Below are 19756 nucleotides of genomic sequence, written 5' to 3'. Positions count from 1 at the left end.
TCCTCTAGGGGACTGAGTGTATCCTCCATTCACACCTTCAGGAATGTCATTTGTCATCAGGCCCAGCTTCCAGGAGGCTGTGTGCATCCTCCCCCAGGCCCAGGGCTTTGTTCTTTGTTTTATTTTTTAAGTTTTTATTGTTATTATAAAGATGATGTACAGAGGGGTTACAGTTACATAAGTCAGATAAAGAGTACATTTCTTTTTGGACAACATCACCCCTTCCCTTGCTCTCTCCCAATTTTCCCCTCCTATCCCCACCCACAAGTTGTATATTACATTTTCCACATAGGGTCTAGTGAGTACCACTACTGCATTTGTTCACCCTTTGTCCCTCAATTTCTTTGCTCCCTCCCCCCATATACTCCCCAAAACAGATAGATGAACGAACAAGACAAAAAAAACAGCAAAGAAGAAAAAGCCTCTTGTTTTTATTTCCTAGAGTTCATTGGTACTTTGTTCTTTAAAGAAGTTATAAATAACTTATTTGTAACTTTGTAAAAAAAAAAAAATTTGTGGTCCTGGGGTTTGAACTCAGGGCCTGGGCACTGTCCCCTAGCTCTTTTGCTCAAGGCTAGCACTGTACCACTTCCAGCCACAGTACCACTAACCAGTTTTTTTGGTGGTCTCATGGGGACTTTTCAGCCCCAGCTGGCTTTGAACCACCATCCTCAGATCTCAGCCTCCTGAGTAGCTAGGATTACATCCATGAGCCACCAGCTCCTGGCAGTGTTTAGAAGAGCCACCAAATGTCTCTTCCCTTTGGGTCTAGCCACAGGAGTTCCCATTTCCTGCTGGCACTTGGATTGAGGTCCGCCTAACTTTCAAAACGCAGTCCCTTGTTTGTGAGGCTCATTTCAAGACTAGGGCCGTTGACCTCTCGAATTTCAGAGCAGGAAGGATGTAGAGATGTGGCCTGTCGTCCTTTATTGGCAGGGAGGCTGAGGCACAGAAGGGGCAGGGACACAGCTTCTGGCGGGAGCCCAAGGACCTGGTCCACCAGAATTTCCCGGCGAATCCCCTGGCCGGATCCTGTCTTCTGGGCCGCTTCTCCAGCCTGTTTCCCTCTTTTGCTCTGCCGGTGACTGTCGTGTGGCTTTTCTCATCTCTCAGGTCTCTCTTTTTCCTCCCTACAGTTCTGAGCCAAGGAGCACAGTCAAGGTAGGGGGCCGAGCTGAATGGGAGTTGCTGTCTCAAGGGGCACCTGGGGGCCTTCCCTAGAACCTGGAGGGAGCGCCTACAGACAATTGTCTCCAAAGCCTGGGAAATACCACGAGCAGCTCGCTGGGGAATGGGGCCGGGCCGGTGGTGAGGAGGCAGAAGCAAGCATGCAGCCACTGTAGGCGCCCATGGCAGTGATCACTGAGCAGCTGTTGTGGGCTAAACACCCCTGGGTTTGGATCCTGGCTCTCTTCCATACCAGCTGTGCCATGTGGCATTGTCCTTGTGTTTCCTCCTCTGTAAATTAGGTTTGATAATACTTTAGCACCAATCCCACAGTACCATGGTGAGGATTCAATTATACAAAATAATGGCAGTGAGGGTGGGAGGTCTGGGACATGGTGGGGTCCAGGGCCCAGCACTTCCTTCCATTCTTCATCCCTCCCTCCCTTCCTTTCTCCCTCCCTCCCTCCCTCCCTCCCTTCCTTCCTTCTTCCCTTGCCTTCTCCCAGGTGTTTAGGAAGCATCCATGTGAGCCACAGAGGGAAAGTACTGCAGGCTGGTGGGGAGGGGACGGGCAGGCAGGTAATCATCCGCTTTGCCCGGGCCGCCTTTGCCCACATTAACTAATTGGGCTCCCTCTCTTGAGCTGGTACTGTTATCGTCCCTATTGACCTAAACAACTCTCTTTTAAAGGAACTAGGAAAAGAGCTTACCCTGAGCCAAACATGAGTGGCACCGGCCCTAGAACATAGATTTCAATCACCCTGGATGATGTGGCCCAAGGAGTTACATGAACTTCGCTGCTCACAAAGCAGAGGAAGTCATCAGTCAGTACATCCACCCGTGGCCCTGGTGGGGGCGTCAGACAGGTGGGCTGCAGCTAAGTGGGAAATTTCCTCATTAGGCTTCTGGTGTTAGAGACTCCATCACTCCAGGACTGTGGGAGATAGGGGTCTGGAGAAGCTTTATGATACATTCTGACAAGTTTGTCTATTGCTCAGCATCAGGTCAGTTTTATTTTTTAAAAGTTAAGGCAAGCCAGGCACTAGTGGCTCACACCTGTAATCTTTGCTACTTGGGAGGCTGACCTGGAGGGTCGTGGTTCAAAGCCAGATCGAGCAGGAAAGCCTGCAAGACTCCATTTCCAATTAAGCAGCAAAATGACAGACTGAGGCATAGCTCAAGTGATAGAGTGCCGGCTGAGCAAGTAAATAAGGCTCTGAGTTCAAGTCCAGGTATGAAAGAGAGAGAAACCTGAGAGAGACCCAGGTATGAGAGAGACCCTGTTAAAGGGTCTAAACTAGCCGAAGGTAATTTTGGCTATGGAGCTGTAGGATCTATAGTATCGATGCTCCTTCATCGAAGAACTTCAGTTTATATCACTGGGAACATCTGGGAAGATGTTAAGGAATGGTACATCCAGGCATCACGCCTCCCCCCCCACAAACACACCAGGCTGTGCCTCTAGCCGCCAGGCCCTTGCTGGCTACAGGGGCAGCATCAGCATCTTGGCAATCTTGTTGCTTTACAGCGCAGCCTGCCAGTCACATGGGCCCAGCTGCATCAGCCACGACACAGTAGAGACCTTCTGGAGTGTGGGTGTCCTGGTGGGTTCCAGCAGGGAGGGAATCGGAGAGTGACAGGCCAGAAGCACAGTGACACAAGGTCTTTCAGCATAGGAGCTGCTAGGGGACACCCCCGGGATGCCAGTGAAGTGCCAAGGCCTCTTGAGGAAGCCAGCCTGGTGCATTCATCTCTGGTCCTGAGACAGAGGGCAGCAGCTCTTGGCGGCATGACTGGGAGCTTCTGAGCTGGAAAGACCTGAGAGGCCACCTTGGCCAGAGTGAAGGCCAGCCCAGATAGGGCCAGGACACCTGAGGGCCACGCATACCACACACAACTTAATCTCTAAAGGGGAAAGTGCCACAGGCTACAAGTGATGCTGTTCGTGCCCAAGCCACTGGGTCCCATCAGAGGTCAGCCCTGCAGTAGCACTAGCCGTACCCACAGCCCAGGACATTTTCCTGAAAAGGAAAGGAAAGGCCTGGGTGGTTCAGCGAGACATAGTCTGGAATTGTTAGGGATGACTTTTAAATGTGTGGTATGGTTAGGATGTCTTCCAAAATAACCTTATCAGCAGAATAAGATCAGGAGCCACGGCCATGTCTCAGCTTCCTTCAAGAGCTTTCCTGGGTCACCCTCTCTGATTTTGAACACAGCAGTGTTCATAATCAAAAACAAACTGAAAACACCCAGGGCTCAGATGTTTAAAACCATAAAGCAGGGCTGGGGATATGGCCTAGTGGCAAGAGTGCTTGCCTTGTATACATGAGGCTCTGGGTTCCATTCCCCAGCACCACATATACAGAAAACGGCCAGAAGTGGCTCTGTGGCTCAAGTGGCAGAGTGCTAGCCTTGAGCAAAAAGAAGCCAGGGACAGTGCTCAGGCCCTGAGTTCAAGGCCCAGGACTAGAAAAAAAACAAAACCATAAAGCAAAGATTATGAGCTATGGTAAATTCGCCCTGTAAAATAGTCATTGGTCACCAAAAATGATTGTGGAAGCCAGTTGCCAATAGCGGGCACCCATAATCCTTGCTACTCAGATCAGAGATCTGAGGACTGTGGTTCAAAGCTAGCCAGGGCAAACAAATCCAAGAGACTCTTGTCTCCCATTAACCAGCAAAAAGCTGGAAGTAGAGCTGTGGCTCAAGTGGTAAAGTGTCCATCCTTGAGCAAAAAAAAAAGCCAAGCAACAGCCCAAGGTCCTGAGTTCAAGCCCCAATACCAGCAGTATACCTACACCCCTGCATTCCCAGAACCGGGCAGTCTGAGGCAAGAGGATCACTAATTTAAGTCTGGGTGATATCGTGAGAAAAATATAAGAAGTGTGCCTCTTACATGTACCAGGCCTTGGGTTTGATCCCAGGACACACACATACACACACAGCCAGGGAGAGGGTATAATTGAGGGTACTTTAGCAAAATAAAGTAGTATTTCGAGATGATGATTGATTTTTTTAAATTGCTTCCAGTGTTTTGCAAATATCTGATATAATATATTGATCTCAAGACATTACTTGAGTACCTGTGCTTGTCTCTGTACTAGTTGTTACACCTGCTACCCCACTTAGTTTCTCAGCTGCCTAGTAGAGGTAGTTGCTATTCCCCATCATAAAGATGAAGAAGCAGAGAGCCAGGGTGGGTCAGGGACCTGCCTGAGAACTCCCAGCCAGAAGGTCAGAGCCAGAACTCAAACTCTCACATTTGAATGCTCCACGACAGCAGCCTGCTGGGAGCCGGAATAGAGGAGGCCCAGGTGAAGTTTTGTCATGATTAGGAAGATAGGTCTCAAGGAAGTTTGGGCAGGTCATTAGAGTATATACCTGAGTGCTGGGGACCAGGAAGATTTGGCAGGGGAGGGGCATGGGCAGTTGCTGATACACCTCACTCTTTCCTTCCTCCAGGATGACATGGAAGCGTACAAGACCCAGAACCGCTTCCTCAACTCTGAGATCCACCAGGTCTCCAAAATTTGGAGAAAGGTGGCCGAGAAGGAGAAGGCCCTGCTGATGAAGGTGCGGGCACTGCTGGCCGTCACCATGTCCCGCCTGCCCAACCCCACATCTAGCGGCATGATGCTCCCTCTCCTCTTGCCTCTGCCTTGTGGGCAGCCCCATCCACTGCTTCCTCAGCCCCCGGGGTGGGGGGGCGGGGCGGGCTGATGGCATCCCCCATCCCCAGTGTTTACTGGCAACTATGAGGGAGGAACGCCTAGTCCAGGAAGCTTGGTTCCCACCCTCGGGTGGGAGTTGAGGTCAATGAAGATGCTCTGGACTCAGGATACTTGTGTGGGGGGGGGGGGGGCGTGTTAGAAATAGGAAGGAAAGTCAAGGGACATCCAGGTTAGCATCATCCAGGCCGCATGAGTGAAGAAAGGCTTTGTAGTACAAGCACAGAGCAGGCTGCAGGGACTGGGCCCCGAGATGGGATTGTGTGCTCGATCTAAGGAACCCAGGAGCTGGGCCTGGGGGGGGGGGGGTGGAGGATGCGGGGATGATGGGGGTTGTGGAAAGCTGCGTGCGGGGCCTGGGGCAGCCTGGGGTTCTGAGAAGACAGCTGAGGCTGCTGACAGAGCTGGGTTTGGTGTCTGTCACCAGTATCCCCGAGGAGGAAATGAGTGACAGGATTCAGGAAGGCTGGCAGGGCTGCTGCTGAGGGTAGCCTTGGTCCTGACGCTCCCACTCAGGACCAGTGCTATGAGGTCAGTTTTCACTACCCCCATCTTAGAAAGCCTGCTGTGTGTAAATAGAAGCAAGCAGCCGCCCCCGGTGTATGGGCCATTGCCCAGGGCAGTGTCCTGCTAGTGAGCGCCTACAGAAAGCTGGCTCTGTGCCCATCGGTGGGCAGAGCCCCACACGCAGCAGGTAGGTGATCCTCAGTAGCATTTCCCCAGAGTCTGTGTGATCCTTACCTTAGAAATGGGAACTCTTAAGACACAGAGAGGCTGAGGAACCTGCCACAGGCCACACACTTGGAGTAACTAAACCAGGACAGGACTGTGGGTTATACTGCAGCCTCCCTTCTTTTCAAAACAAGCTCCAGCCCTAGCCCTGCCACTCCTTGCCTTGCCTTTCTTGTAAACCCCTGGATTGGGGGGACCCTCCTTCTTCCTTGCCTCTATGCAGGACCAGGAGCAGGGCCGGGGATGGGGGGAAGGCTGGAAGGGTTTGAAGGTGTTCAAAACTCTTGCCAGCCTTAGCAGCCTCCCCTCTTCCCCCACCCCTACAGTGTGCCTACCTCCAAGCCAGGAACTGCCAGGTGGAGAGCAAGTACCTGGCTGGGCTGCGGAGGCTGCAGGAGGCCGCGGGGACAGAGACGCACATGTTCTCAGACCTGCTGCGGCAGCTCATCCAGGAGGCGCTGCAGTGGGAGGCCACCGAGGGCTCAGCTGACCCCGTGGGGCTGAACCCCATCAGGTGAGCCTGGGGCCCCACCCTCTGTGTGCCAGCCCTGCATAGCCATGGCTGCCTCTGGCTCCTTGCTGGGCACAGCAGCTGCTAGTTAAACACACAGGAAGCAGGGGCGGCTGTGCTGGAAGCCCCCGGAGGCTAGGTGGCCCACTGGCTGGTCGCATCTTCTTGAGCCTCTGTAGGATATGTCTGAGATCCCTACTTTGCAGGATTGTGAGGATGAACAGAGAGCTCGTTCAGGGCATGCTGCCTCAATGCAAGGCCCTCTGGATGGGGCTCCAGGCTCTCCCACCTCTGCCGGCTGGCGGTGTTGGTCTGCCCCCATCCGTCCACAAGCTTGCTGGCTGTGCTAAGTGGGGCCCCTGTGTGAGTACTGAAGGCCCCTTAGTCTGAGACTGCACAGAGGAGCAGAGGCTCCTGTGCTGTCCCCGGGTAAGAGCACATCCGTGAGCACTTGTACAAGAGCATCTCTCCGAGTCAGAGGAGGAGTTGTTTTTCTCTACGCACTGTACAGATGAGCAGACAGAGGCTGGGATGTGGAGTGATCTGCTGAGAGGTGCATGGCTAGCCTTCCGCATAGCCAGGGCGGAAGCTGGCCCCGGTGCCGCTGTTTATGCCCTTCCTCAAGGCCGGGCACGCTGTAGCTCACTACCATGACCTTTCTCCGGCAGTGAGTATGATGACTACGGCTTTCTGACAGTGCCTGACTATGAGGTGGAAGACCTGAAGCTGCTGGCCAAGATCCAGGCACTGGAGGTGCGCTCGCATCACCTGCTGGCCCTCGAGGCCAAGGAGCGGCCCCCGCGGGAGCGCTGGACTGCCATAGGCGAACTGACGCCCTCAGCAGAGCTCAAGCACATGCTGCGGGCAGGCGTGCCCCGAGAGCACCGGCCGCGCGTCTGGAAGCAGCTGATCCATCGCCGCGTGCAGCACCTGCGTACTCCCGGCTACTACCAGGAGCTGCTGGGCCGCGGCCAGGCCTGCGAGCATCCCGCCGCCCGCCAGATCGAGCTCGACCTGAACCGGACCTTCCCCAACAACAAGCACTTCACCTGCCCGACCTCCCGCTTCCCCAGCCAGCTCCGCCGGGTGCTGCTGGCCTTCTCCTGGCAGAACCCTGCCATCGGCTACTGCCAGGGCCTGAACAGGTGAGCCGCTGCAGCGGGGAGGGCATGGCTTTGGCCATCCAGCGTCACTCCGGCTCCGGGGCCTCCTAGACTGATGAGCCCTGGAAGCCAGGCAGGTGAGAGAACATGTTCCCCACAGAGCCGGAGCTCAGCACCTCCTCCACCTGTGCGCTGATTTGCTCTTGGGAGGGGTCACTCTCTTAAAACCATCAGGAGGGATCCGCGGCCCAGCCTCTCTTCACTCCTCACATCTGTCTCTTGTCACTCATTCTTTGGACATTTATGGTCTAATCAGCCATCCGAGTGGAGACTTTGGCCCCGGGCTTATGGGCCTTCCTACCTCCCTATCCCTCACACCTTTAATCCATGCCCAGGTCTGAAGTTCTGCAAGAGCCCAGCCTGGGTAACTATCCACTTTGGTCCAGTCAGCTGGGAGGCTGAGGATGGAGCCCAGTGGACACCCCAGCGATGTCTATAGAAGTTGCATAGTCTGGAGTATCTCCCAAAGCAAGGGGTTTTGTTGTGTGTGTATGCTGGTCCTGGGGCTTAAACTCAGGGAATAGGTACTGTCCTTGAGTTTCTTTATGCTCAAGGCTAGGCCTCTACCATTTGAGTCACAGCTCCACTGGTAGCATTCTGGGTAGTTTAGGGGAGATAAGAGTCTCGTAGACTTTCCTTCCCGGGCTGGCTTCAAATCACAATCCTCAGATGGTGGCACCAGTGCCCGGTGCCAAAGCAAGTTTTGACTATGTTTCTTCTTTTTCTTATACTGGGTATTGAACTTAGGGCATTGTGCATGCTAGGCTGTGCTGCTGAGCTACAACCCAGGTTCAAGCTCATTTAAATACATGTACTCAGGACTGGGAATATGGCCTAGTGGTAGAGTGCTCGCCTCATATACATGAAGCCCTAGGTTTGATTCCCCAGCACCACATATATAGAAAAAGCCATAAGTGTTGCTGTGGCTCAAGTTGACAGAGTGCTAGCCTTGAGCAAAAAGAAGCTAGGGACAGTACTCAGGCCCTGAGTTCAAACCCCAGGACTGGCAAAAAAAAAAAAATGAATACATGTACTCAGCAAAATCTGCATAAGCTATTCTGCTCTTTTTTAAAAAATCAGAGTAACTGGTGTGTGACATTTATTTAACACAGAATCAACACTCAGTGTCCTCATTCAAATTTGAATGATTCCCAAGGGTAGATATTTTGAATGTTTTTATTTCTAGCCTAAACTTGGGTGAGTCTGAGCAAGTATTTGTACAATTACTGGGACTTGAGAGTTGAAATACAACAGTAGCACTCCTCCTTGGAAGCCATTAGAATGTCATATCACTCTACATGTCTGACAGGTGAGTCTACAGGTCCTATTCACTCACTAACAGCCCACCTAAAGCTGTGCACTTCTCGTGGCTATTTGAGCAAATTGCAATCCAGAAAGGACAGAATCTACAAAGCCTCTTTAGGAATAGCTGACTGTGAAGGGAGTTGATTTTTACATTCTGTGCAGAGATCAGACAGGAAGTGGCCTTCACTGAGGTGCTTTGCACACCTGACATGTCCTCATGAAACCCCATGAAGGGTGCCCGGGTGCCCATTGCCCATCTGAGATGAGAGAAGGCCTGGCAGGCTGAGGGCCTGCCCACTGCTCACCAAGCCTAGTGGCCTGGCCAGCTGCTGACCTTGGACTCTGGTCTCATGCCCAGAGTCCCATAATCCACCTTGTCCTTCCTCCTGCCCACCATCACTCTGAGTGGTAACTGTAGCAAGGAGGTGTTGAGCCACCCCCAGACCTTCCTGATCAGAGGTGACCTCTGGATAGAGTAACCACAGACAGGCTTCAGTGCTGCGGAGTTGAGCCTCTGCTAAAGGAGCAGAGCTAAAGGTCCTGTAAATCAGCCTCATGGAAGAGACACTTCCCAGTGTGGAGGGGCCAGCCAGTCCAGGGGACAGCTGTGAGACCGAGAGAGGCAGAGGATGCCAGGGAGGTGGTTTTTAATATCTTCTTCTAGGATGTACTTAAATTTTTATATGTAAGTACAGACAAATATTATTTGTTCACATATTTATACTGTCACTTTAAAAAGAGCTACTCAGACAGTTCTTTTTTTTATTAATTAAAAAATTTTTTGACACAGTGTTGTGCAAAAGGGGTACAGTTACATAATAGGGCAGTATGTACATTTCTTGTGATATCTTACACCCTGCTTTTCAGACAGCTCTTACCAGATTTTCTTTTGAAGGATCTTAAACTCAAGCTGCCTTGTCTGCGTTGCCATCTAGTGACGATTTTTAGAAGTGCATGCATTGTATCAATAAATCTAGCTTGTTTAGATGGTCAAGTGGTGGTCTAATACCAATTTGGAGCAAACGTTTTAAAGCCAATTCCTTGTGAAAATAAGTGGGTTTCTTTAAAGGTGGTGTGTCCTTTCCCACAGCTACACATGCCCTCCTTAGCAGGCCTCCTCAGGCCCTAGGTACATGAGGCTGACATCCTGCAGTAGCCCTGAACAGTTTATAAACCCTACTATAACTAGCTAGCCCACTATAACTGACTTTCTAATGTGTGCCAAAATCTAAACCCAGGCTGGAGGTTCCTAGTCTGAAGCCAGAGAAGAGGCCTTGTGGGATGGGATATGGGGTAGGGTAGAGACAGCACCAGGCTGAACTTTGGCAATTCTGGGTCAGCTCTCACTCTGCCGTCAACTAACTATGTGATCTTGAGCCAATCACTTTTGCTTTCTGGGCCTCAGTTTTGTCATCTGTGCAATAAAGGGTAATGTTTTGATTGGAGGAAGCAGTAGGAAGTAACTTCCTAGAAGCTTCTTTCAAGGAAATTTCTAAGGTAGCTTCCAGACTTGGTAGCAATGAGTACCACCATTAATTAGTTATGTCTTCCCTGAGCATAGTTTAATTGAATGTGGTGCTGATCAGCTAGTTATATCTGCCCTGAACATAGACAAAGTTAATATGGCCTTGGTCGATCAATTAATTATGTCTGCCCTAGGCATTGACAGTGAATGTAGACTTGATCAATTAGTTGTGTCTTCCCTAAGCATAGCCCAAGTGTATGTGGCCATGATCAATTAGTGTGTCTCTCCTGGGCATAGCCAAAGTGAATAGCCATGATCAATTAATTATATATGTCCTGGGCACAGACAAAACACGATGGCTGATACACATTTTCTGTCATTGAATTCAGTGACTTCTGAAGGGCCTCTTCCCTGTCTGTGGGAGGACAGAGCCTCCTATTTCCCAGGAAGCCTGTGACTGTTTTCTTCCATTCAGCTCAGATTCAGATTAAGGCAGAGTGAGGAGAAATTCTTTCCTGACTGCTGGGCAAAGAGAAAGGATTTCTTTATTTCTTCTTTCCTTCTGAGAGTCAGCACTGTTTCTAAAACTCATGACCTTCTAAAGAGGGTTGGGGTCATGAATCCAGCCTAAGAAGAACCCCAAGACTAGCTAGCTCGACAATGAGGTGCATTTGTTTTGGTGTTGGTGCCTTATAGCCACTTAAACTCTAATGGTTGGTGTTCTACCACTTGAGCCATACCTCTACTTCTGGCTTTTTCCTGGCTGATTAGAGGTAAGAGTCTCATGTACTTTTCTGCCCCAAATAGCTTTGAACCACATCCTTAGATCTCAGCCTTAAGAATAGTAAGAGTTGGGGCTGGGAATGTGGCCTAGTGGCTAGAGTGCTTGCCTCCCATACATGAAGCCCTGGGTTCTATTCCCCAGCACCACATATATAGAAAACGGCCAGAAGTGGCACTGTGGCTCAAGTGGCAGAGTGCTAGCCTTGAGCAAAAAAAGAAGCCAGGGACAGTGCTCAGGCCCTGAGTCCAAGGCCCAGGACTGGCAAAAAAAAAAAAAAAAAAAAAGAATAGTTAGAGTTACAGGCATAGCTGCCATCGTGCCCAGATGAAGTGGACTCTTTAAAGGCTAAGTCCATGGAGAAGCTGTGGTATGCCTTGCTAAGGCACCCCAGGTACCACTTCCCCAGCAGGACTGCACTGGTTAGAGCCACATGGGGCTTGTTTGTTGCTACAGATGGCCCAGAGGCTTTACCAAGACAGTGCCTATCACATGCCTCCAATGGCTACCCGTGATGGGCAAGTGTTCCCCAGGTGTCTTTGTGTGGGGGACCTGCGTTCCCCTAGCATCTCAGACTAGAGGAAGCCTCAAGAGAGAAGGAGCTATGTGTGTTGAGCGCTGGTGTGGGCAGGACACAGCTTGGATTCTCTCAGTGGATGTAGCCCCCCTCTATTATGGAGTAGGACTGAGTCTCAGAGGTTGGTGTACTCACCAGAGCCTAGGCTAGGCACCAGAGGTGTGAGCTATTCACCTTCATGTAGCCCTGTGGTGATTATGAGGAGGTAGAGGCTCAGAGAAGGGTAAGCACCTTGCCCAGTGTCATCCAAGGAGCAGCAAGGCCAAGGTTGACACCCAGGCCCCATGCTCTGAGATGATTGCCTGTGCCCTAGACGTCACCTTGGACATCCTCCCCCAGTCTGGCTAGGGAAGGGGTTGGCTGGTACAAGTATAGGAGACTCTGCGCTGGGGCTTCAGGGATCCACCTCTGCCCCCAGCTGCCTGGCAGGGCTGCAGAGAGGGTCACTGTGGGCTTTCTCCTCCAGGCTGGCGGCCATCGCCCTGCTGGTCCTGGAGGATGAGGAAAGTGCCTTCTGGTGCCTGGTGGCCATCGTGGAGACCATCTTGCCTGCCGACTACTACAGCAAGACACTCACAGCATCCCAGGTGAGCATCCCAGCATCCCAGGAGGAGCGGGTGGGGCAGCCACTCGGCAGGATTTCCCAGGCTCCATGTTCTCTTCTATACCATGGCCCATAACGCTCTCTGAGTCTATGGATGTCCCACGAGCTAAGGGCCTGCCAGCCCCTTGAGACTAGCTCTGACGTTTCTCATCGTCAACAGTCGGCTTCCTAAGCGGAGAAGGGTAGGTAGATCCACTGTCACCCACTGCTTCAGGCCGCAGATCAGAGGGACAGCAGGTGGGCTGGCCAGAGGGTCTGTAGTAGATTGCCCGGGTATCACTACTGGTCTGACTGGGCTGGAGGGTGGGGACAAGGTGACAGGCCTTGCACACCAGTTGTGTTGTCCACAGTGGCACACAGCTGCCCCTAGCTGCCCTTGGCAATCAGGCAGAGGTGGGTGCTGAGCTCCAGCCAGCATGTCAGTGATGTCTCAATCCCAGGCTTGTCCACTTTAGAATCAGACTGCTCCATGAAAGAGTCAGGTCCAGCCTCGCTGTCCTTGCCAGTCAGCCCGTCTCCCACCTGTCTCTCTGCTCAGCATCCTCCTTTCCTTTCCTACTGCCACACACAGTTGTCTGTCACACACACTTGTCCCTCCTGCTAGCAGTGGGGAGGACAGCAGAGGCTCAGCAAGCAAAGGAGCCTCTGAGGCAAGCGAGGACTGCACTGGAAGGGAAGCAAGCCTGAGGGCCTGAAACGATCCTGATTCTTTTCAGCTTGTTTCCATATCTCTTCTTTGACGGCATCTGGGATCAGACCCCTTGCAGCCATGTTTGCCATCCCCTGCTCCACAATGCCCAGCCTGGCTTTCATCCTCATGCTTGCACCTATCACCACCAGGGCCACACCTACACCTTGGCCCTGTGGACTTGGTCCAGGCTTAAAGAAGTGGAAGGGCAAAAGGCAGGAGCTAAGCAGGGCACCAGTGGCCCACACCTGTACTCCTAGCCATGGAGGCTGAGATCTGAGGGTTGTGGTTTGAAGCCAGCCCAGGCAAGATAGTCCATGAGACCCTTATCTCCAATTAACCACCGAAGGTAGTAGTAGAACTTCGGTTCAAGTGGTGGAGTGCTATCCTTGATCAAAAAAAATAATAATAAAGCAGGAACAGTGCCTAGGCCCTGAGTTCAAGCCCCACACACGCGTACATGCACATGCACACTCACACTCACATGGTAGAAGCTGATTTCCTTACCCTCATGGTTCTTATGGTCAGAATTGTCTTGCAGGGCTGGTCCCAGTTGCAAGGTAGGCTGGGAAATATACCAGTGTCTTGGCTTAGATCAGGCAGCATATCAGCTCATACACAAAGCCTCCAGTAGACTCAGTGGCACCATAATCCAGTGTGTTAACCTGCCAGTGTGGGGTGAAACCGTCCGGGTCCAGTGCAGCTGGGGTGGAGGCATGGCAAGGCGACCAGAAGAGGACATGGGCAGCCTCTGCCTGCAGAGTCACCTGTGGGGACACTCCCAGCGTCCAGCATGGCAGGATGTTAACACTTTCCTCTAATACTACCCTAGGCCCTTCCCCTGAGCATCCCAGTCAGGCCTGATATGAGAACAGAGCATCCCCAGGTATCAGTGATAGAAGCCTGGGGACAATACTCCCCTGTCCCTAGGGCCTTTGTGCACAAGACCAATATCCCAGCTGCTAGCAGGGTCAGTCGGGCTGGAGATCAAGGTGAGCCAAGGGGCCAGGGACCAGAGGGCAGGGCTGCAGCCAGTGGCTGGCCTGTCAGGAGCAGCAGGTGGAGGGACCACTCCCCTGGTCCTTCCAGGATGCTGGGTGAACTGACAGGATGTGAGGGTGGGCAAGGCAGGGGGAGGGGTGGGGGGAGGGGGAGGCCGCTGCTTCCCAAGGCACAGGTACCAGGCACCCGTCACCTTGCAGGTGGACCAGCGGGTGCTCCAGGACCTCCTCTCAGAGAAGATGCCCCGGCTGGTGGCCCACCTGGGGCAGCACCATGTGGACCTCTCCCTCATCACCTTCAACTGGTTCCTGGTGGTCTTTGCGGACAGTCTCATCAGTGACATCCTCCTGCGGGTCTGGGATGCCTTCCTGTATGAAGGGACCAAGGTAGGCACCAGCTGAGTCAGCCCTTGGTCTTGCCTGCCTCTTAGTCATGAGATGGAGAAGGCTAGGTGCCCCTGCTAGGGTACTTTTGTAAGCAGAAGTTCTGTGCACATTTGAGAGGAGGTAGAGGCCTCTGAGGATGTCCCTGAAGCTGGAGGTTCCTGATAGGACCTGGGTAGGAGCTGCAGCTTGGGGCTTGGCCAAGCCCTGCCCTGCCCTTCCCTGGATACCCTGGACAGCATCACCTGTCAAAGTCCCATGTAAAGATACGGGACTATCCAGGCACTAATGGCTCATGCCTATAATCCTAGTTATTCAGGAGGCTGAGATCTGAGGATCACAGTTGGAAGCCAGCCCGAACAGGAAGGTCCATGAGACTCTCCAATTAACCACCAGAAATCCAGAAGTGGCACTGTGGCTCAAAGTGGTAGAGTGCTAGACTTGAGCGAAAGAGCTCAGGGACAGCGCCCAGCCCTGAGTTCAAGCCCTACAACCAACAAAGACAAAAAAAAAAAAAAATCCACAGTACTGACCTCACTAGGTTCGTGGGCCAGCACTTCACCCATCATGAAGTTCAAGGGCAGAGCTGACACCCAATCTGAATGCCTAGATTTCAACTCTGCCCAGCTTGGGGTCTTCAGAGTCTCCCCCACCCTCCGGCTGCCCCCTGCCTTATGCCTCCAGGCCTCTCAGAGCCCCCACCCTGCCCTGGTTTCTCCCTTTGGGAGTGCCTCCCTCATTTCCCACACTTCATGGGACTCCTCCGCTGGGCCCCAGGTGGTGTTCCGTTATGCCCTGGCCATTTTCAAATACAATGAGGAGGCAATCCTGAGGCTGCAGGATGGCCTGGAGATCTACCAGTACCTGCGCTTCTTCACCAAGACCATCTGCGACAGCCGGTGAGCCCTGCCCACCCTTCTGCCTACCACCACTCACCCCCCCCCCCCGACAGGAGGCACCCCGGAACAGGAGTTGGGAGCTGCTGTATGCTCATTAGAGACTGTTCTCCCAGGTCACCCCAGACCTGGGCTTTGCCCTTAGCCCTCACAGTTCTACCTAGAATGCCTCCTGGCCACCTCATCTTGGTTAGCTTTTATTCATCAAAACTCAACTCCTATGTCACCTCCTTCAGTAAGCCTTCCAAGACCCCTTTCCATACTGAGCTAACTAACCTCCCTGCTAGCTCCTTTCTGCCCCAGTATATATCTCTGGGTAGAAATATAGTCTTGCTCCCTGTCTTCTCCCTGGAAGGGGAGCTGCTAAGGTCAGGGGACAGAGCCTGGGGACACCCCAGGGTGTCTGGGTGCCCAGGAAGGCCCCATCCTCGCAGGCTGGAGAGGCCCTGCGCTCTGCTGACCACATCTTCCTGCCAGGAAGCTGATGAATATCGCCTTCAACGACATGAACCCCTTCCCCATGAGGCAGCTGCAGCAGCGGCGGGCAGCCCACCGGGAGCGGCTGGAGGCTGAGCTGCGGGAGCTAGAGCGGCTGAAGGCCGAGTACATGGAGAGGAGGGCGTCATTGGGCAGAAGGGTGCCCGAGAACTGTGCCAGCGAGGAAGATGGGGAGGGCGAGGCCTGACCTGGCCCCTCACCTCCCAAAGCCCTTCTCACCTGGGCAAGCAGGCCCCCTGGAGGTCGGGCCCGGAGCCCCATTCTGCATGGCCCTGAGCTTGGGTCTCCCCATCAGGACAATTCTAGGAGGCCACTGGTTTGCCTTTACCGTGGCAGTGTCACACCTGTCGCATACATGCGCACACAGAGCACTTTAGCACATGGCAGGTGAGGGGGTGGGGTCCCCTGGGGTGTTTTTCAGTATATCCACAGAAACTTCCTCCATAAAGCACCATCACTGTTGAAAACAGCCTCAGAACTCAACGTGCTCTGCCGCCAACTGTTCCCCGATAGAGTACCAGGCTGAGCCACTGCTGGGGCCTTTGGCTCTGGACCTAGGCTGCCATTTCTGGCGATGTTGGTGGGGCCTGCTCTTCAGGGTGTCTGCCTCTAGGGAGGAGCTGCTCTGCAGTGCCCATGGGCCCTGCAGGCCATCCTGTGTGCCAGGAATCATCCTCAAAGCCAGCTTGGGGTTCCCTGGGGAAGCCACGAGGCACATGATCTGGGGCTGGGCAACAGCACTGCCTCAGGTGCCCACAGGGGGCCTCAACAGGTCAGAGGGTGGGCTCTCCTGCTCCCTGGAGTGACCGGTGGTATAGCAGTACCCCCTCCCCCTGGCTTGGCTGGCAAGGGCGACAGTCAGTTTATGGCCCTGCCCTGGAGACCATTCCTGGAGTCTTCTCCATCCTTCTCAGCTCAGTGAGCCCCACCCCAGTCCCCAAGTCAGGGACAAAGCGGCACAAGTCACTTGGGTGGCATTTTCTTGTGTGTGCTGGTCCTGAGGCTTGAACTCGGGGCCTGAGTTTTGTCCCTGTGCAGAACTTACTCAAGGCTAGCGCTCTACCACTTTGAGCCACAGCTCTGCTTCTAACTTTCTGCTGAATGGTTGGATTTTCTCACTGACTTTCCTTCCCAGACTGGCTTTGGACCACAATCCTCAGATCTCAGCCTCCTGGGTAGGATGACAGGCATAGGCCACCATGTCCAGCTACAGTGAGATTCTTAAAGCATCCCTTGTCACTCTCCTTGAACTGAGGGCAGGGCAGGTCTCTGGGGAGGCTCTTCTAGAAGCTCCCAGGCTCCAAGTGAGCTGATTCCTTCCTCACAGCTCCTGTGGAGGCTCCTGTCCCAGACTGGGCCATACCCAAACTCAGACAGCACCTCCTGCCGGCCAGGGTATGAACTAGGGGGCACCCAGCTTCCCCCATACTGGGCTCAGTACTCTTCCCACATTCACAGTCTCTGAGAGCACCCTGCCCTGGAACTTGCCTGCCTTTTTTTTTTTTTTTTTTTTTTTGCTAAGCTCTTTGCATCTGCTGAGGCTCTTCCACCACAAGACAGCTTTTGTGATGGGTGGTGGGCTAGCGGGAAGCCTGGGGGTCCTGGATGTACCCCACTAGTTGGCTATGCTGAGTATGGAATCAACCCCACAGGGCAGGCAAGAGGGAGGAGACGCTCAGGCAGGAGACGCTGGTGCACGGCCCAGTGAGGGGCTCTCCTTGCAGGCAGCAGTCATCCCCCAAAGGTGACAGCCACCAGGGCCGGGGTCTCTGACCCCGGCCTGAAATCCAAATCCCCTCCGTCAGCAGCAGCCTGGCTACTCCATTTCTGTCTTCTCCTCCTCCATCCTGCTTTTCCTCTACCTTCTCCCTGTCCTCCTCCTCTGTTCCTTCCTCTCTCTCCCCTCTTCTCCACCCTCAGCAGAGGAGGGCTGGGCTGGCCTGTGGCCTCCTGTAGGTGTGAAGCTAGCTCCAAGCAAAGGAAAACATAGAATCCTAGCACTCAGGAAGCTGAGGCAGAAGCGTGTTCCAAGGCCCACAGGAGCCACACAGGGGCCACACAGACAAACCTTGTCTCAAAACAACCAAGCCAGGTGCTGGTGGCTCACACCTGTAATCCTAGCTAATCAGGAGGCTGAGATCTGAGGATCATCGTGTGAAGCCAGCTTGTGCAGGAACAGTCCATAAGATTTTTATCTCCAGTTTATCCACAAAAATCCAGAAGGAGAGCTGTGGTTTGAGTGATAGTATACTAGCCTTGAGCACAAAAAGCTCAGGGATAGTGCCCCAGCCTTGACTTCAAGCCCCAGGACCAGCAAGCATGCGCGCGCGCGTGCGCGCGCACACACACACACACACACACACACACACACACAGAAGAGAATCTGAATTGTTGGTCAAACTGGAATTGTAGCCATACGCTTTTTATCAGAGATCTGTCCACGTACGGCAGAGGCGGGGGAGGGGTATACAGGGATGTCTGGGCCTGCTGCTAATGCTGCTCCAATGGGGCCTGCCCACCTCCTGGAGGGTGACTAGAGCCCACCCCTGGTATCAGGTTCCTGGCCCTGCACCACAGCTGTTGCCCCTTCCCCAGGGGCTGCTGCCTTCCAGGCTGGAGGATCTGATCCCCAAGCCCACCCCCATCCCCCCCTACCCCCGGCAGGGACAAACTACCAGCGCAAAGCATCCCTACCTGGCCATGGCTCTGTTCCGGCAAGCTGAGGTCCAGCCCTGAACTACAGAGGAGGAATCCCACCCAGGAGAACCTCCTCTCAATAAAGGGACTGGAGAACTCTAGAACACCACACACACCCTTTCACAGAGTGCCCAACAGACCCTCGCCCTGGCATTGTCATCTCTCAGCTCTCTTCCCTGTGGGCACAGGGCCACAGCATAGGAAAGCTCCAGAGAAAGTAGGTAAATGGAGACTGAGTGACGTAGACAGGTAGCACACACACACACACACACACACACACACACACACACACACCTCTGAGCAAGCTGTTGACCCATGTGTGGCAGAGTAAACGAAGATGGCTGTACCAGTGCCCTGGGAAGGAGGGGAGGACGCACTGACTGATCTACCCAGTCAGCAGTAATGTCCACTAGAAGGTGCTGACAGATGGCTCAGCCTTGGAGTGAGACATGCTGCCTGATATCCAAACTAGATCTTAGGTAGCTCATGGATCCACTCAGGATTCAGTTTCCCAGTGTATGTGTGGTTTTGTTGTTGTTGTTTTTAATGCTTGTACTTGAACTCAGGGCCTCTCATTCTTGCTTAGCTTTTTATGCTTAAGGCTAGCACTCTACCACTTGAGCCACATATCCACTTCTGGCTGGATATAAGAGTCTCTTGGTTTGTCTGCCCAGGCTGGCTTTGGACCTTGCCTCGATCCACAGATCTCAGCCTCCTAACTACCTAAAGTTACAGGTGTGAGCCACCAGCTCCCAGCCCCCAACAGTGCAATTCAGATGGTCCGGAGACCCATTCAGGCTAGACCAAGAGAATTAGAGGAAGAGGGATAGAAGAGCCCTCCCATGCACACATGTGTGGATGCCCACACACAGACACCTCTGGAAGTTCTGGCTCTTCCCTTCTGACTTGTGAATCCATATACCAATGAGTCCCCAGAGTGGTCCCTGTCAAACCAGCCTTACCTCAGACAGTGCCAGCCAGTAACTCCACTGCCCAGGCAGGAGGGGCACCCAGGAAGACCAGGCCTGATTATGGAAGAGCCTACCAGGTGGAGGGGATGATTTGAGCAAGGGGAGCCACAGCAGCAGCCCCTGACCAGAATCTGGAGTGAATCAGGACATTGGGATGCCTCAGGGTGGGGAACGCAGTGGCTCCTCTGCCCTCCTGGAACCAAAAATGCATGGAATTCTCACCACAGCTGGAGTATTGAACCCATAAACCACCCGGAGGGCTGGGGAGCACTTCACTGAGTTGGGGGGGGTCTCTCTAGATCCAGTCCTGAGCCTCTGAGGCAGACACAGTACTGCCTCCTGAAATACTGGAGGCCCAGCCAACTCACTGTTGAGTTCAGAGCCTTGGGCACAGACCCTCACCCTGCCATCAAGAGGTCATCAGGAGCTCATTTTCTCATCTATGAAATGGGGTTATGAATAATGGCTGGATAAAAGGATGGGTAGGATCAAATGTAATAAAGTCTACATAGTTGCCCAGTATGCTTGTTTATTCTCTCAACAACTCTATATACTGAAGGCCTACTATGTGCCGAGGACTGTTCTGAG

At 53.2% G+C, this 19756-nt stretch overlaps 1 protein-coding gene and 1 long non-coding RNA gene across 4 annotated transcripts in view; one reads left to right on the top strand and one right to left on the bottom strand.

Moving 5' to 3' along the window:
- Positions 1-15969, top strand: part of Tbc1d2 (TBC1 domain family member 2) — a 38856-nt gene extending 22887 nt beyond the window's left edge. Inside the window, exons 2-9 of one of the 3 annotated variants that reach the window (XM_048337724.1) lie at positions 1137-1161; positions 4630-4740; positions 5954-6141; positions 6807-7283; positions 11896-12016; positions 13924-14109; positions 14884-15005; positions 15480-15969. In XM_048337724.1, coding sequence (XP_048193681.1) covers positions 4636-4740; positions 5954-6141; positions 6807-7283; positions 11896-12016; positions 13924-14109; positions 14884-15005; positions 15480-15687 — 1407 coding nt within the window. In that variant the 5' untranslated portion in view covers positions 1137-1161; positions 4630-4635 and the 3' untranslated portion in view covers positions 15688-15969. Of the gene's footprint in view, positions 1-616; positions 1162-4629; positions 4741-5953; positions 6142-6806; positions 7284-11895; positions 12017-13923; positions 14110-14883; positions 15006-15479 lie in introns of those variants that run through there. The other 2 variants (XM_048337716.1, XM_048337708.1) reach the window with 2 other exon arrangements.
- Positions 2455-18494, bottom strand: LOC125345884. The gene is made up of 3 exons (XR_007209810.1): positions 18464-18494; positions 15131-15135; positions 2455-3038 (listed from the first exon to the last, which is right to left on the bottom strand). It is a non-coding gene; the product is annotated as an uncharacterized LOC125345884 (long non-coding RNA).
- Positions 18495-19756: the final 1262 nt, after the last annotated feature.

The sequence above is a fragment of the Perognathus longimembris genome, chromosome 1, assembly GCF_023159225.1.
Source record: "Perognathus longimembris pacificus isolate PPM17 chromosome 1, ASM2315922v1, whole genome shotgun sequence".
Lineage (NCBI taxonomy): Eukaryota > Metazoa > Chordata > Mammalia > Rodentia > Heteromyidae > Perognathus > Perognathus longimembris.
This window is presented reverse-complemented; position numbering and strand designations above follow the sequence as displayed.